This window comes from Debaryomyces fabryi (genome assembly GCF_001447935.2).
Source record: "Debaryomyces fabryi strain CBS 789 chromosome Unknown contig00024, whole genome shotgun sequence".
Taxonomy (NCBI): domain Eukaryota; kingdom Fungi; phylum Ascomycota; class Pichiomycetes; order Serinales; family Debaryomycetaceae; genus Debaryomyces; species Debaryomyces fabryi.
The window spans coordinates 1-18,516 of NW_015385450.1; the positions used below are offsets into that span (position 1 = coordinate 1).

At 35.7% G+C, this 18,516-nt stretch overlaps 6 protein-coding genes across 6 annotated transcripts; 1 reads left to right on the forward strand and 5 right to left on the reverse strand.

The window, feature by feature from the left end:
• Positions 1–150: 150 nt before the first annotated feature.
• Positions 151–1,896, reverse strand: AC631_01641 (serine C-palmitoyltransferase; the record flags this gene model as incomplete). The annotated part of the gene is made up of 1 exon (XM_015610471.1): positions 151–1,896. One exon carries the CDS (start codon positions 1,894–1,896, stop codon positions 151–153), a length of 1,746 nt encoding a protein of 581 aa, XP_015468660.1.
• A 1,065-nt stretch (positions 1,897–2,961) lies between these two features.
• Positions 2,962–3,642, reverse strand: AC631_01642 (uncharacterized protein; the record flags this gene model as incomplete). The annotated part of the gene is made up of 1 exon (XM_015610472.1): positions 2,962–3,642. The coding sequence occupies one exon, from the start codon at positions 3,640–3,642 to the stop codon at positions 2,962–2,964; it is 681 nt and encodes a 226-aa protein (XP_015468661.1).
• A 679-nt stretch (positions 3,643–4,321) lies between these two features.
• Positions 4,322–6,742, reverse strand: AC631_01643 (putative ubiquitin-protein ligase; the record flags this gene model as incomplete). The annotated part of the gene is made up of 1 exon (XM_015610473.1): positions 4,322–6,742. The coding sequence occupies one exon, from the start codon at positions 6,740–6,742 to the stop codon at positions 4,322–4,324; it is 2,421 nt and encodes an 806-aa protein (XP_015468662.1).
• Positions 6,743–7,004: 262 nt separating this feature from the next.
• PRP8 (U4/U6-U5 snRNP complex subunit) lies at positions 7,005–14,306 on the forward strand (the record flags this gene model as incomplete). Its single annotated transcript, XM_015610474.1, has 1 exon — positions 7,005–14,306. The coding sequence occupies one exon, from the start codon at positions 7,005–7,007 to the stop codon at positions 14,304–14,306; it is 7,302 nt and encodes a 2,433-aa protein (XP_015468663.1).
• Positions 14,307–14,386: 80 nt separating this feature from the next.
• Positions 14,387–16,852, reverse strand: AC631_01645 (uncharacterized protein; the record flags this gene model as incomplete). Its single annotated transcript, XM_015610475.1, has 1 exon — positions 14,387–16,852. One exon carries the CDS (start codon positions 16,850–16,852, stop codon positions 14,387–14,389), a length of 2,466 nt encoding a protein of 821 aa, XP_015468664.1.
• A 163-nt stretch (positions 16,853–17,015) lies between these two features.
• ECI1 (dodecenoyl-CoA isomerase) lies at positions 17,016–17,846 on the reverse strand (the record flags this gene model as incomplete). Its single annotated transcript, XM_015610476.1, has 1 exon — positions 17,016–17,846. One exon carries the CDS (start codon positions 17,844–17,846, stop codon positions 17,016–17,018), a length of 831 nt encoding a protein of 276 aa, XP_015468665.1.
• Positions 17,847–18,516: the final 670 nt, after the last annotated feature.

Consider the following 18,516-nt stretch of genomic DNA (forward strand, 5'->3'; position numbering starts at 1 on the left):
AGAATGCTGAAATAAACAGAATATACGTAATTATTATAATGATGTATCGATAAATAAGATTTTGAATTTATGTGTCGCGAGATGAATTAAGACACATCTTCAAAAAATTGTAAACAAAGGATATATATATTTTAATATGAAGCCATAGAATCAATAATTAATGATTTCATTTTCTAAGATAAGCAAATCATTCTCGTTACGGATTTTGGAGCAAATCTCTCTCATGGCAATTTTCAAGGCGTAAATAGCTCTATCAAATTCTTCAGTTGACACACCTACATTAACCATAAATTGTAGATGTGGGCTTGGTACTGGTAGGTTCTCATGTTCCAAAATATGTTTGGATCTAGTCAACAATACAGCAGCATGTGTTAAGCATTGATCAATGATCTTTTGTAGTATGAACGATTCAGCATTAAGCTTATGGTTGAATTCATTCAATTTCTTTGACTGTTTGCCTGTGAGTAACAAATCGGTATTACCGTAAAATGGAGGCAAATTCAAGCTCTTTCTATATTCCAGGCTTAATCCCAAATGAATGATTGGGGAAAATGGAGCAGATGTTACTGTGAAAAATGACGATGGAATGTGTTGCTCTAATTGTTGATATACGTACAGAACTTTATCTTGCAAAGTCTTCATGAGTTTAGATTTTCCAGTGGAATCTAACTTTGTGGTGATCTCTTTAATTGCCTCAGAGCTGACCCTAGCAGAATATGGCGGTAATGCAGCACTGAAAACATAAGCATTGGATGAGATTCTTTGATGTTGAATCATTGGAGTAACACCAACACAGAAACCACCCGATGAAGCAAAGGACAAAGCCATGGAACCAATGGTAATAGAGATTTCTGATCTTGGAACTCCATAATGTTCTACAAGACCTTTACCAGTCGCACCTAAAACACCAATAGACAATGATTCATCCAAAAATAAACGGTATTTATATTTGTTCTTTAACTCAATAATTTTTGGCAATAAGGCTAAATCACCAGTGTTTGCGAATAAAGCCTCGGTAACAATGAATCTTCTACGAATCGGTTTCTGTTTCTCTATGACAGGTTTGATTTCCTTTAAAATTTGTTCTAAATGATCCATATCATTGTGATCATACCATTCAAGATCACAACGACTTACAATCAAAGCTTTTTGAATAGCCAAATTGACACCGCTATCCACAATACATAAATCACCTCTCTTCAAGTAAGCTGGAATAACAGACCCGGCTGTAACGAAATCTTGTCCGTATAATATAGCCTGCTCAGTCCCTAAGTACTCGGATAAGTCTTCTTCCAATCTGACGTGAACGTCTTGTGTTCCGTAGAAATTTGGTGGCCCACAGGCACCTACCCCCGCGGCAGAGATGCATTCCTTTGCCGCTGATTTAATGCTATCACATTCATTTAAGTTCAAAAAATCATATGATGCTAAATTGACGACTTTACCCAAAGAAGAGCCTTTCCCGTTCAACAACTGCACATGCGATCCATTATGTCCTTTTATTTCAGGTATAGACTTCAATTCCCATTTTTCCAACGGCGAAAGGTCTTCAACTAAAGGTTCTGGTTCCCAGTCTTTACATAAAGCGTCAATTTCTTTTTCGCTGAATACAGTCAAGTCAGATTTATTTTCCTTTTTCTTCGATGAAAGAAAGTAATGGACTGCAAATATAAAGAGTGCTAACTCAAACAATGACCTAACTGGGTCATTCTTATATGAAGATTTAATGTACCTTAAAATAATCTGTCCACCTGGTAGTCTATCCAAATAGTTTAAATAGTGAACAAAATTTTGCGATAAAGCCGCTGTCAATCCTTCAAGTGTAGGTGCTAATGTGGTAATAGCTGTTGCTGTTTTGATTGTGGTAGTGGTAACTATAGTCTCGGCTGAAGGCATCTTAAGTGTCTTGTATAAAGTAGAAATTGCAGTTATACTAACAACGAAAATATAATATAGCAACAATCAAATGGAATGTTTGTATCTTTCTTCACTAATGTTCGTGATAACTTCTTTTTAACCCTACGATTGTATAATAAGGAATGCAGACGAAATATTCATGTAAGCTTAGTTCTCATCAACTAGTACCTAGAAAAGAATATTGGACGTTTCGCGTATCGTTTGTAAAATGATTACATAATCTTAACACTAGCACTCTCCTATTATATAGAGAGTCTTGGTACGGACAAAACAAGTAACAAGAGGCTTCATGGGACATGCTTGGAGCGCTCTTGTAGGGTGCTGATACAAGATAATGCTTTCAATGAATAATTTAATCATCTTCGTGTCTCTCTAATACGTATAATATACTCTAGCTTGCGTCAATTTGATATGCAAATCACTGTACTATAACACGGCTAATGATGTTAAATACGGTTCAAGTAGAGTTCTCTTCTGATAGTAGAGGAAATTCAATTACATAAAAATACTATTTACGAACGTAAACATAAACTGAGATAAAATTTAAGTAAAACAGAGAACGAACGAAATACAATGTAGCTGGTAAGTAAACTTCAAATCAAGACTTGGCCAAGGCAAATAATAACGTTCTCTTTAGGGATTCAAAATATATCCAAGAATACCAGTCATTCATTATAATTGGATCTTCGTCAATGATATCACTTTTGAACCAAATATTACCGGTTTTTGTTTTTTCATCTTGATATACCAAGCCTGAAACATTAAAAGGTGTTCTTTGTATGAAATCGGGTTATCAAGATTTGACGAGTTGCCCGAGGGAATTGGGCCACATACGAGGAAACTATTCAATTCCCTAAATGCCCTCTAGAGTTCAACGAAGAAGTATTTAAGGCCAAAATGGGGTAAGTATGAACTAATTTGATCAAAAGACAATATCTTCATTGGCGTAGTGAAAAATGAATAAATAGAAATTCCATTTCGGTCTTCTATAATATGGAGAGTATGAGATATGGTTCTATATATACATAATAAGTTACGTGATTTCTATATAGGATCATTTGGGTGTTCTCGTAAAATATTAACAAACTGCTTGAAACTCTCGCTTTCAATAAATAGTACATTATTAAATGATGCAGAATTATTTATAATAAACTCTCGTAGGGCATCTTTACATTTGTTACCTTCAAGTGCTTCATGATCAGTTTCCAACGGTATGAACAGTTTCTGCGGCTTAAATTTATAGTTCTCCAGAGTTCGGTGCAGCTCTGAACCGCTCGATGAACCTTCACTTGGCATATTTCTGTCATTTTCGATGACAGCAGCTTTGTTGTATTCCTCAACTTGTCTATTGTGATTAACGATTAAATTATTATATTTTTCAATTTCTTCCTGTTTCTTCGATTTATGGAACACGCTATTGGAATTTAAATCTGTTTGCCTTTCATAGAAACTTGAGCTGAGCGAAGGGTCAATTACATTAAGATACATAGGAGGTTCCCTCGATTCGGCGCGTGGTACATTGGTTGTTTCGGTTGATGGTGGAGTAGGGAAAGCTTGAGGCTGTATATCGTGGTTTGTAGATTTTGTAATTACTGGTAGCTGTGGTCGAGTCTCCCCCACAATCACTCCAATGGGTTCTGATGGAATGCTATTCTGTTGCGGTGGACTTACACTTGCAGCACTCGGACCAGAAATAATAGGCGATGTATTTGGGACTGCAGTCATATTTTGAATGCCCAGATTCATTATTCCGTACACAATAGCATCACCTCGATTTGTAACCAAGGGTCCAAAAGTATTGACGTACGTTTTTAATTTTTCCAACCTTATTTTAAACAACCCTTCGCCTGCAAAATTGTCTTTATTAATTCCATGTTTTGAATTTACATGCGTGATTAACTTCTTTGGTGATCCCCTATCCCCATCTAATCGGAATATTTCCTGATGGCAGTATAAACAAACGGCCCTATATTTATTATCGGGATTTTTTCAAACCAATCCCAGACCCATGATCTCTTCTTTGTGTATTTTTTAAACGGTAATGGTGTTTCTTGGGATAGATGTGATATTGTGTTAGCATTTTGGTGGTGACCGTTAAGTCGGCTTGTTATTGTAGCATGGTCGATATTCGGTTGAAGACTCATACTAAATATTTTAGAAAACGGTTCCGTTTTTAATTTGCAATTTGTAAATTAATTAAGAATTGAATAACATGAACCCGTATCTTAATAGCTAGAACATCTAGTCGTGATTGGTTATTATATAATTATCTTTATCAATTACATTTTTTTAGGGATTAATTAATTTGGCCAAAAACTTTTGTGTGGTTATGAGCACATATGGTAGTTTATATGTATTTAACATATACAGATGATATGAACGTTATATATATAAGGGGCAAGAGTCACGGTATAAATACTTTAGATACACCTTCGACATCTCTACGACAGCAAACACAGCCTTCAATGCCTTTAGAAATTAAACTCAAACGGCAAGATTCACAAATAGCGAAACATTTGCAAGGCCATGTAATGATTTCTCTGACATTAGTTTGACAAATAACACAATCTAATTTTGAATTTAGATCGTAGTCTTCAGTATTGTTGTTAGATCCATCAGATGATAAATCATAAATCTGAGCTTTTCTTTTATTTAATATCAATTCCAATAGTTTTGATATTTCATCTTGGCTAGATAAATTATTCTCTTGTGTAGTGAGACCCGAGTTGAGTGCATTGAATCTAGACCTAGTTAATATACCATTTGCCCGTGAGTCATGATTCAAGTGGCGTTGTAAGATATCAACATTAGCGGAACTCATTAAATTTTGGAACTCTTCAGGAGATAACAATTCATCAATCAATGTATGAGAAGCATCATCCATCAACTGATTTCTCAGTGACGTGGTTGATGACAAGTATATGGACTCAATATCAGACTCTTCGTCTAGGTCCAGTTCATAATAATTAGTTTGGTAGTAGTCCTCTGAATCATCAACATCAGGTAACTCCTTCTCAAGTAATAAAGATATATAGTCTTGAGCCAACTGTTCTTCGGTGTAATCGTTCAAATCCACCGATTGTTCGCTTGGTGTCACTTCTTTTCTAAGTGAAGTAACTTTCTTAGGATTCCTTACATTCCTTCTTATGTACGGGCGTAAAAATGCAGGGGCCTTTCTTTTCCTTATTTCAAAATCTTCATCCGTTTCCAGTATATTCCTATTTTCACTAATCGGACGACGTAAAACATAATGACTGAATATTTTAGGTACATAATTTAACAAAAAGGAATCAATGATCAATCCATATAATAATTGCATAAGATCAGAAAAGATTTCTTTAAGAAAAAGAATCCTCTTACGCAATACGCTGATAGATTTGGAATTTTTTAAATCGGTAGAATCATCGTGGAATACATCTGTCCTTTCGCCTGAAATCAAACGTTTTGAAGGAGTCATTATCATATTTCCATATCCGGAAATATTATTCTTTTTCAAGTAATCCATTACACTGTTTGTGTTTGTCTTAGTTTGTAAGTTTGCAACTGATTTTACTTGGTATTTGAGCTTTTGCCAAATGCTTCTTTCTAACCATGTGTCTTCATCAACCGTTACAAGACTAAGCTCTGTAATATAGCTTGATTTACCGGCCAGTGTAATTGCTAACATACCAAGATTTAACAATGCAGTATAGAAATCATCCTGCAACCCGATGTTTAAATTTCTTGTTCTGAATTCTGTATCGCTTTCGTGATTTTCATAAAGTAAAAAGCTAGCATAATTTAAATCTTGTAATTGGAACCCCTTTGCTAGTACAGCCATCGAAAATATAAATACGGATACGAAAATTATCAGCATGATAAGGACTTGAGGCACAAAAGACATAATAATAATCGTTGGAAATTTCCATATGTTTCCATTTGTAAAGCATGATACGAAATATGTCAAAAATGCCAATCCGATTATTGTCAGCGGGATAAGTCTGTATCTATTATTGTATAATAGCCCTCCAATATGTATATTAATATGGTTCATTGTCAGGAAAATGCAAGCCATTAAAACCTGTTCAGTAGGCCTTTTGTAAAGACGAGAACTACCGAAGAATCCAGTTGAACTAACCTCTTGGAACGCTAAAGAATGCTCGAAAATGGTGATTCCTGATTCAGTATAAGGCTGCTTACCTTGGACTACTGACACAAATGTTTCTATGAACAGCAGAAAACAGAATCCAAGGAAAACTGGCCAATACATATCAGTAGTTGGACCAATATTAACTTGATCTTTTGGTGTTGCCATATATCTATTTGAATTAAACACATCAGGATCGTATTCAAAGAGGTTATCTGGTACCAATACATGGTACCAAGGTAAAGAATCATTTACCGTTAGGCCAGTATGATAGTAAAGATTCAACGCAACCAACAAATAGTAACAATTGTACAACAATAATCCTACTGCAAATAACTTGAAACTCACCATACTCATGTTCTTTAGAAGCTCAGCCAGTTTTGGTGTGTTAAGGATACCCCTTTGTCTACTTATTGCCGATTGCTGGTTCCGTGATGAATTTGTGGAGGCCATTACCAATGTTCGATTTAATATTAATGCCATGACCAAACACGAAACACCGTATATTGAGCAGCAGTATGTTGCTACACCTCCAAATCTATCCCACAGTATGCGATTCTGAGACGAAGTCTCACTTTGTTCCCAGATTGCATCAATGAATGCTATGATTAATTTGGCAAGAAACCACTCATCATCCTGATCCTCATTGGAATCAATAGATGCGGATGTTGTGTTCTTCAATATAGTATTATTTGACATTTATTACTCTTTCAAATATACTACGTCATAAAATGCTATGAATTAACAACAATCTGAAGGCCTTTGTCGTTACTCCGTACTAGCCATGATCGGGAAATCCTATAGAGGAGAGACACACGATTAGTAATGTCGCACTTTCCAAAACGACATTTTGCGATGTGCAGAGTATTATATCTTCTTCAAAAATACACCTTGTATAAGAATAGTTTACAGCTGATTATTGAAAAGTCGAAGAGTCTATCTATCATTATACATATATAAAATGGGACCTAAACTACCGCCTCCTCCCCCTCCTTCAGGCGGTCCGGATAAGCGTCTGAACAATATTAGTAATAATAAGCCAAATAATAATGTAAATAGAAAGACTTCACATCAACCACCTCCACCTCCGCCAGGCATGAACAATTCAAGAGCTAGACCTCCACCACCTCCTTCAAATTCGGTTTCATCTAATTCAAGGATAAAAAGACAACCGCCACCACCTCCTCCGCCAGGTATAGCATCGGCCAAAGCTAACATCAAAAGGTCATCGGCCGCGATAGTAACGAAAGATGAATTACAGGCCAGAAAAAAGAGATGGTTACAAATTCAAAAAAATAGATATTCGGCAACAGTAAAATCGAATAGTAAGAAATCGGGAGGTTTGGTTCATCCTACCAAAGTTGACATGCCACCTGAACACTTGCGAAAGATCATGTTCGACCACGGCGACCTATCGTCGAAAACATTTGCCTCAGATAAAAGATCGCATTTAGGGTCATTAAAGTACGTACCTCATGCAATTCTTAAATTGTTGGAAAACATGCCTCAACCATGGGAACTGACTAAAGATGTCAAAGTTTTATATCACATCACAGGTGCTATAACATTTGTGAACGAAATTCCTAGAGTTATTGAACCTATTTACACAGCACAATGGGCAACAGCTTGGATCATGATGCGAAGGGAAAAAAGAGATAGAAAACACTTCAAAAGGATGAGGTTTCCACCTTTTGATGATGAAGAGCCTCCATTAGACTGGATGGAGAACATAGAAGATGTAGAACCTTTAGATGGTATTCAATTGGAACTTAATGAAATTAAAGACAAGAGTGTATTTGACTGGTTTTATGATGAAAAGCCATTGATTGAAGATTTAAAGGTGGTCAATGGAGAATCATATAAAAAATGGAATCTTGATTTGCAAACTATGGCTAATCTTTATAAATTATCCACGCCATTGTTACCCGACGTGACAGATCCAAATTACTATTATCTTTTTGACAAGGCTTCTTTTTTCACATCGAAAAGTTTAAACATTGCTCTTCCTGGGGGTCCAAAATTCGAGCCACTCTATAAAGACAAAATTAATAACCCAGAAATAGAAGATTTTACGGAATTTAATTCAATTGATAGAATTATCTTTAGAATACCCATAAAATCGGAATATAAAGTTGCATTCCCATTTTTATATAACTCATTCACAAAACTGATTTATGTTGGTTGGTATCATGAACCGTTAAATTGTTTTATTAAAAATTCGAGTGAAGACACAGGTCTACCAGCATTTCGTTTTGATCCTGCTTTAAATCCAATTACGCCCCATAAGCTGAAACAGAAGCACAAAAATATCAAGAAAGAAGACATGAGTTTTGATTTGCCAATAGACTTTAAACCGTTCATGTCGCACGACCGGGATTGTAAATTACCATTAGACCCAGAAGGTACATCATCAGCAATCCAGTTATGGTGGGCACCATTTCCATATAACCGAAGAAGTGGAAGGATGGTTAGAGCGGAAGATGTTGCTCTTGTTAAACCTTGGTATAAACAGCATCCACCAACAGAATACCCTGTTAAAGTTCGGGTTTCCTATCAGAAACTTTTAAAAAAATACATCTTAAATGAACTACATAATCCTCAAGGAAATAAGACTGGTTCTAAAATGAGTAACCAAAGGAAAATTAAATTGTTGAAAAACTTGAAAGCTACTAAATACTTTCAACAAACTACGATAGACTGGGTAGAAGCAGGTTTGCAAGTATGTCGCCAGGGTTTCAACATGCTTAATCTATTGATACACAGGAAAGGTCTTACGTATTTACATCTTGATTATAATTTCAATTTAAAACCAACGAAGACATTGACTACGAAGGAGCGTAAGAAGTCAAGATTTGGTAACGCATTTCATTTAATCAGAGAAATATTAAGGGTTGTCAAAATTTTGGTTGATTCGCAAGTCCAATTTAGGTTAGGGAATGTGGATGCATTTCAATTAGCAGATGGTATATATTATATCTTGAATCACTTGGGGCAATTAACCGGGATTTATCGTTATAAGTATAAAGTAATGCATCAGATAAGAGCATGCAAAGATTTAAAGCACGTTGTTTATTCAAGATTTAATTCTATTATTGGTAAAGGACCTGGCTGTGGATTTTGGCAACCCGCATGGAGAGTTTGGTTATTTTTCATGCGAGGAATAATACCTCTATTAGAAAGATGGCTTGGAAATTTATTGGCAAGACAGTTTGAAGGTAGAAGGAGCAATGATGTTGCTAAAACAATTACAAAGCAACGTGTTGATTCATATTATGACTTGGAATTAAGAGCCCAAGTCATGCATGACATATTAGATATGATTCCTGAAGGATTGAAGCAAAATAAATCACGAACAGTTTTACAACATTTAAGTGAAGCATGGAGATGTTGGAAGGCTAACATTCCATGGAAGGTCCCAGGATTACCCGAGCCCATAGAGAAAATCATCATAAGATATATCAAAGCCAAGGCAGATGGGTGGATTTCTGTAGCGCATTATAACAGAGACCGCATTAGAAGAGGGGCGACTGTCGAAAAAACAGTCGCTAAGAAAAATTTAGGACGTTTGACAAGATTATGGATTAAGAATGAACAGGAGCGACAAACTAACTTTGCCAAGGATGGGCCATATGTATCCCCTGATCATGCAATCACGACATTCCAAACGATGGTACATTGGTTGGAAAGTAGGAAATTCAGTCCAATTCCTTTTCCACCTATATCTTATAAGCATGATACTAAATTATTAGTATTAGCGTTGGAAAATTTGAAAGAAAGTTACAATGCTAATGCTCGTATGAACTCAGCTCAAAGAGAAGAATTGGCATTGATTGAACAGGCTTATGACAACCCACACGAATGTCTTGCAAGAATAAAAAAGTTCTTATTAACTCAGAGAGTATTTAAAGAGGTTGGTTTAGAAATGATGGATTACTACAGTCATTTAGTGCCAACATATGCTATAGATCCACTTGAAAAAATTACAGATGCTTACCTTGATCAATATTTATGGTATGAAGCTGATAAAAGAAAGCTTTTCCCAAATTGGATTAAACCAAGTGATGATGAGATTCCTCCATTACTTACTTACAAATGGTGTCAGGGAATCAACAATTTGGAGAATGTTTGGGAAACTTCTAATGGTGAATGTAACGTTATGTTAGAAACTTCATTAAGCAAAATGGCGGAAAAGATTGATTTCACCTTGTTGAATAGGTTATTGAGGTTGATAGTGGATCCTAATATCGCGGATTATATTACGTCGAAGAACAATGTTAGCTTGACCTATAAAGACATGAACCATGTTAATCAGTATGGGTTAATTCGTGGTTTGCAATTCTCATCGTTTGTTTATCAGTATTATGGTTTAGTGATTGATCTTTTGATTCTAGGATTAGATAGAGCTAGCGAATTGGCCGGACCTCCTCAACTTCCGAATGGATTTCTTCAATTTAAAGATGTTGAAACTGAGACATCAAGTCCAATTAGGTTATATTCTCGTTATATTGACAAGATTCATATCTTCTTTAGGTTTGATAATGAAGATGCAAATAGCTTGATACAAGAGTATCTTTCGGAAAATCCTGATCCCAACTTTGAAAATGTGGTTGGGTATAATAATCGTCGTTGCTGGCCTAGAGATTCAAGAATGAGATTAATGAGACATGATGTTAACCTTGGAAGAGCGGTATTTTGGGAGATTGCTGGTCGTATTCCAAGATCTTTGACAACAATTGAATGGGAAGATACATTTGCTTCAGTGTATTCAAGAGAGAACCCTAACTTATTGTTCTCTATGTGTGGATTTGAGGTAAGAATTTTGCCAAAATGCCGTATTCGTGACGAATCATCATCACAGGAAGGTGTATGGGATTTGATAGACCAAGAAAGTAAAGAAAGGACTGCAAAGGCTTTTCTTCAGGTCAGTCAGGATGAAGTAGAAAAGTTCAATAATAGAATCCGTCAAATTTTGATGTCTTCCGGATCTACTACCTTTACAAAGGTCGCAGCAAAGTGGAACACGGCCTTAATCGCCCTTTTTGCGTATTTCAGGGAGGCCGCTGTTTCTACAGAATCATTACTCGACATCTTAGTCAAATGTGAAACAAAAATCCAGAACAGGGTTAAAATGGGATTGAACTCTAAAATGCCATCGCGTTTTCCACCAGCTGTTTTCTATACACCAAAAGAGTTAGGTGGACTCGGCATGTTGAGTGCTTCTCACATTTTAATTCCTGCTTCTGATTTAAGATGGTCAAAACAAACGGATACAGGTATAACCCATTTTAGAGCTGGAATGAATCACCAGGAAGAAAAGATGATACCAACAATCTTTAGATATATTACAACATGGGAAAATGAATTTTTGGACTCACAGAGAGTTTGGGCCGAATATGCTATTAAGCGTCAAGAAGCTATAGAACAGAATCGTCGTCTTACGTTTGAGGATATGGAAAGTAACTGGAATAGAGGTTTGCCTCGTATTAGTACGTTGTTCCAAAAGGATAGACATACTTTAGCATATGACAAGGGTCACAGAATCCGTAGGGTATTTAAACAATTTAGTTTACCGAGGTTCAACCCATTTTCTTGGACCAGCAGTCATCATGATGGTAAATTATGGAATCTCAATGCTTATAGAACTGATGTTATTCAAGCTTTGGGTGGTATCGAGACTATCCTAGAACATACATTATTCCAAGGTACTGGCTTTGATTCTTGGGAAGGCCTTTTTTGGGAGAAAGCGTCGGGTTTTGAAGACTCATTGAAATTTAAGAAGTTAACAAATGCCCAAAGGTCTGGCTTAAGTCAAATCCCCAATCGTCGTTTCACCTTGTGGTGGTCACCTACGATCAATCGTGCGAATGTTTATGTTGGGTTCTTAGTGCAACTAGATTTAACAGGTATATTTTTACATGGTAAAATTCCAACTCTTAAAATATCATTGATTCAAATATTCCGAGCTCATTTGTGGCAGAAAATCCATGAAAGTGTAGTTCAGGATGTTTGCCAGGTATTAGATAAAGAACTAGAGGTTTTGCAAATTGATAGTGTTGAAAAACAAGCAATTCACCCACGTAAGTCTTATAAAATGAACTCATCTTGTGCGGATATTGTTCTTACAAGTACATATAAATGGAACGTATCAAGACCATCACTTTTACATGATAGTAATGATTCAATGGATGCAGCGACTGCCAATAAATATTGGATTGATGTGCAATTGAGGTATGGTGACTATGATTCCCATGATATTTCAAGATATACTCGGGCTAAATTCTTAGACTATACAACAGATAGTAGCAGTGCATATCCTTCTCCAACAGGTGCAATGGTAGGTATTGATTTGGCATATAATATGTATGATGTCTATGGTAATTGGTTTTCTGGATTTAAGCCATTAATGCAAAATGCTATGAAAGAGATTATGAAATCTAATCCAGCCTTATATGTTCTCAGAGAACGGATACGTAAAGGCTTACAGTTATATCAAGCACAACCACAGGAAGCATTTCTTAATTCGAACAATTATGCTGAATTGTTTAATAATGATACTCAATTATTCATAGATGATACCAACGTGTATCGAGTAACTGTTCATAAAACTTTTGAAGGTAACTTAACTACGAAGCCTATCAACGGTTCGGTCTTTATGTTAAATCCTAAAACTGGACAATTATTTTTGAAGATTATTCATACATCAGTATGGGCAGGCCAGAAACGTTTGGGACAGTTGGCAAAGTGGAAAACGGCAGAAGAAGTTGCTGCGTTGGTTCGTTCTTTACCAAGAGAAGAGCAACCAAAACAATTAATTGTTACTAGGAAGGGTATGTTGGATCCATTAGAGGTTCATATGTTAGATTTCCCAAATATATCGATAAGACCTTCAGAGCTCCACTTGCCTTTTGCATCTGCAATGAAAATTGATAAATTGGCTGATATTGTCTTAAAAGCAAGCGAACCACAAATGGTATTATTCAACTTGTATGATGATTGGTTGAAAAGTATTTCAGCCTATACTGCTTTCTCGCGTATAATATTACTATTGAGAGCATTGGGGATTAGTCAAGAGCGTACCAATTTGATATTACGCCCTGATGCCAGTGTAATCACTCAAGAGCATCACATATGGCCCACATTTACGGATGAACAGTGGATTGATGTTGAAACTCAATTACGTGATTTGATACTTAATGATTTTGCAAAGAAACATGATATCAATATACAATCTTTGACACAATCTGAAATTCGTGATTTAATATTAGGTCAAGATATTAAGGCTCCATCGACAAAGAGGCAAGAAATTGCCGATGTCGAAGGTTACAATAAACTGGGCCAGGATGAAATAAATAGTAATAACCAGTTAACAGCATTAAAGAGTAAGACTCAAAACGTACATGGTGAAGAAATTGTAACTGTCACAACAACAAATTACGAGCAACTGTCATTTGCATCTAAGAACGAATGGAGAAATCGTGCCATTGCGTCCAATAATTTGCATTTACGTGCCAAAAATATATACGTTCTGTCGGATGACTTTATTGATGATGATAGTTTTACATATATCATGCCAAAAAATTTATTAAAGAAGTTCATTCAAATTTCAGATTTACGGACTCAAGTGGGTGCATTTATTTATGGATCTTCACCTTCCGATAACCCACAAATTAAAGAAATTAAAGTGATTGCATTAGTGCCTCAATTGGCCAATACTCATTCGGTACAATTTCCTTCTAAGCTTCCGCAACAAGAAGGCCCATTGACGGGTTTGGAGCTTTTAGGGTGGATTCACACTCAGTCTCAGGACACTAATTTATTATCGCCAATTGATATGGCTACACAAGCAAAGCTCAAGAACGATAATAATTCCTTATGGAGTGATAAGGCTGTTACATTAACTGTTTCGTTTACGCCAGGATCAGTTTCTCTTGCGGCATATACCTTGTCAGGGGCAGGGTATGATTGGGCTTCAACAAATAAGGATTTGATTTCACAAGCACCCGAAGGATATTCAGCATCATTTAGTCAGAAGAGCCTGTTATTATTGTCAGATCGTATTGTTGGACTCTTTATGGTGCCTGATGATGATATATGGAACTATTCGTTTATCGGCCCAGTTTGGGATCCCAACGGTTTGTATGATTTAAAGGTTGATATTCCTCTTCCATTCTATCACGAATTACATAGGCCAATTCATTTTTCAAGTTTTAATGAAGTTGAAGGAAATGAGCTAGAAGCCAACCAGGAAAATGTATTTGCTTAATTTCATTTTGACTGAATAATTTTGTATATTACTTGTACTAATACATATTTACGTTTTCAACAATTCGTAAGGGCTAAATTTTACCAATGCCTTACTGAAATTATATGATCTTCAATCGCAAACAATAGCTTTCTTAACTCTTGCCTTGAAACATTTTCTTTTAATAGCAAAAGTTCTAATGAATTCTTGCCATTCATATATTTTAATAGGTCGTAGAACTTTACCGTTAACTCTGATGAGAGGCTGCATTCTTCTGAAATCACTTTATTTATCCATCTTCTTTCCAACGAGGAAGCACGCCCAGGATCAATTATTATTGTATCTCCTTCTTCCTCTAAAACAATATTGATACCTGTAGATGGTGATACCAACTTCTTTTCAATATTGTCTATTTCCTGATCATAAGAGTTTGGATTACTATCGGTGTTTTTATTTACTATCTTCAATAGCGACATTTTGCGCTGGATTGCTTCCTGATTGGATTCTGTCTTTGAAGTATTATCTGTACCGGAATTGATTTTGCTAGATGTATTTGGGTCAGATGAAACGCTTGATTTTTTTCTCTTATTATTGGCACTTTCATTTTCTAAGTCTTCTTCAACCTTCATTTTCACTTTCCTAGAAATTTTTAGCCAAATAAAAGTATGTAACTGGGTAACATATCCATATCTAATCAACCAGCTTAGGGCGTTAAGGTATGCGTCACGATGATCTTTAGAGGGAATAATGGTGGCTAATTGTCTCGGCTTTGATGAATTTGACAAAAGCTTCAAGAAATGCGGTAATGATGGTAGTGCTGGAAATGTTCTTTTGAAAATAAAGATATCATGATGAAAATTAAGCGTAATAGGGGCCATCGGCGAAACGATGTAGACGGATCTTGTGCCTATTGGGAGGATAACCCGAGCTCTTCTCCAATATATTAAATGAAAAGCAAAGGATTTGATTTGTCCAACATCTAAACTAAATCCATCATCACTGGCTTGCAGCTTCAATTTGTTAGCTAGCTTTAATAGGGATTCAGTCGGTTTAATCATTCTAATAAAATTCGCGAGGGTACTCTGTTGTTGAGCTTTAATATCTCTGATTATAGTTTCTGGGTCATCCAATAACAATAAAGCATAATATATGATATCATCAGCATTTGAGTCTGATTTATTGTCATCAATATCAACAATATCATCAAGTGTGCCGCCATTCAAGTTATTTACATTATCATACCTTACGGTTTCACCAACGCTAATAAGTCCAGTATTAGCTAACATATTTACAGTGGATGATAAATGAGAACCTGGCAAATATGGCACAGTAGAATCTGGTAATGAATGAAACTCTGTCTTGATTGGAATTTGAAATGACCTTAATTTATTATTTATTGAAAGATTGGCAATATTAGACCTTGAGATTTGAATAAAGCAGTCTGATATTAATTTACACAATGACGATTTGTCAGTTAAATATCTTGTTAGATTCAGTGTAGTTGTTTGATTTCTAAACTCTTCTTTTAAATTATATATCAAACGGATCTGATTCCAAACATATTCATGTTTCAGTTGTTCATATCTTAATACAAGAGATAATCTTGATATAACGTAGTGAAACATCTCATCAATACGATAGTTACATTCGATAATAGGTGGGTTCATTATAAAAACTAGGTGAAACATATTCATAGCATTTTTTGATTGACTTTTAGAAGTGTTTTCGTAATCTGTTTTTTCATTATCAATACTGGCATTATCAGTAGCATTCTTAAACCTTCCCTTAGACAGTTTTCCAGATTTGGGGCGATGAGAATGTTTGGATCTCCAAGAACCATTGTCGTAACTGTGAATAGGCAATCCTAAGAACACTAAATCATCGATCATAATTTCAAATCTTGAATTACACATTTGTTTTGGAGGACAAAGCATCTCACATAAGTAATCAGCTTCAAACCCAAGAATTGTACTACTCGTAATAGGAGATACAGGAGGAGCTCCACTTACTGAACTCTTTGATGTGTTGCTTTTCTGGGAATCCGATATACTGGATATCGTCTTTTTTAAATTATTTGAATTTGTTGCATCAAGCTTTGGGGAGTCTATTTGCTTATCAGAAGAACCTGGTTTGCTTTTACGACGCAAAGAGCTTTTATCATCTGAGTTCATTTGTATATTAGTTTGCTCATGACTATGACTATTGTTCCATCCTTGTGGCTTTTGACGAAACTTCTCTTGCTCATCTAGAAACAGAAGTAAATCCTTCTTAGTTCCCAAGTAATAGTTCATTTTTCTTGAATCCCATTCTCTTTCATCACTATCTTCATTCATGTACTCCTCATCGTTTTCTTTGTCTGCAATGTAATCATCGTCATCAATATCGTCTTCTGTGTCACTAACCCTACTTTGCAAAGTTGAAACCTTGTTAGTTCGTTTCAAACTGCTATTTTTTTTGGAATCATTCGATAAATCAGGCGGATATTGAAATACCAATTGAGGACCACTGTGAGTCGATACCACTAATAGAATCCCCAATATACTAGGATTGGGTAGATTGAGACTCATAATTCCTTTCCACTCTCGATTTATTTATACACATTTTATGATAAGCTGTGCGAGATTTTTAGAGCTAGAATGCTACAAAATTACAGTCTGCAAATTATTATAAAATCATGGCATTTATTTATATGATGATTCTAGATAACATTAACATAGCATATATAAACATTTACATCTTATGTTGGATATCCTTTTGATATAATTTCATAAATCTTTCTTGAGGAACACCCTTTACCCATCTATTGAAACCCTTAATGACTTCTCTAGAGTTAGCACTGTTGATTAGCTGGTCTCTGTTAGCCTTTAACAATTGCTTGTTAGCAAATATAGAAGGCTCGTACAAACCTTTGAACTGACCAACCAAGTCATCGTGTACTCTTTGGTTGAATTGTTCAACAGAGTCGAACTTAACATCGCCGTAATTCTTGTTGATGAATCCTAACTTGTTCAATTCGGTACCTGGAATTGGTCTAGCCAATAATAAGGCTTCAGCAGACTTGGACCAGCCCAATCTCAAGAATAATGTTGCACTAGCAGCACCTTCAGCAACCAATCCCAAATTGGAAAATGGTGCTAACAAGAAGAACTTAGTTTCGTCCATAACGTAGACCAAGTCACATAACGCTAACATTGCTGCCGATAACCCAATTACAGGTCCATTAACAGCAGCAGCCAAAATCTTGGTATGATTATGGAATAAATCTGTCAAATACACGTTTCTGGCCACAAACTTATCTAACCAGTACTCATGACTGAAAAGATGCTCTGGGTCGACATTCGATAAACCCTTGTCAGCAATATTAGCTCCAGCACTGAAATATCTTCCAGTAGATTGTATTAATGTCAATACGGTATCTTCTTCCCTGTCTGCCCTTTCAATCAATTTGGCTAACAACAAATATTGTTCCCCATTCAATGCATTCAACTTCTTTGGAATATTGAAAGTGATAATGGTGACTTTTCCTCTGACTTCGTATAAAATATCTTCTCCTTCGGACATTTTGAATTTAATTAAGAAGTTGTTCTTTCAACTAGAATTTAGACATCTTTGGGCATTTTCTCCTTATATATATGGCTATTGGTTTTGCATATGATGGAGGGGGGGTTGGCTAACTTCAACCGAGGAATTTATAAAAACTGTATATAATATGGGGTAGTAAATTCATTTATATGGAGCAGAATCAACGAATTATTATATTAAACTAAGAGGACTATTTAAGCTTAGCAATGAATATGCATCGCTATCTGTCACCAGATTAGAGAATATATCTGAAATACGGGAAAAATGGGTAAAATATTCAGCTCTTGTAACTAGTGTAACACATTTTTTTGGTCTCGGTCTTAACGAATCGACCCACGGCGAAGCCTACGGTGCCCTACAAGCCTGAAGTTATAATAGAGAAACTTTATATACAACTAACACTAGGAGGGATGTTGATATGGCACGGTTGCAATATGGAGATCTTTCGATGATTGCTTAATGAGAAATAGGCGTAGAGAACGGTGCGATTGTGGATACGTGGTCGAAAAACGTCATGAAGTAGCAAATATTACAGAATTGTCAGAAAGTATATAGATCCTACGTAATTCCATGGATATGCAACGATAGTAAACCAACAATCATCTATTATTCAAAGGGTTGATTAATTATATAGATAGTAAGCTAGCTA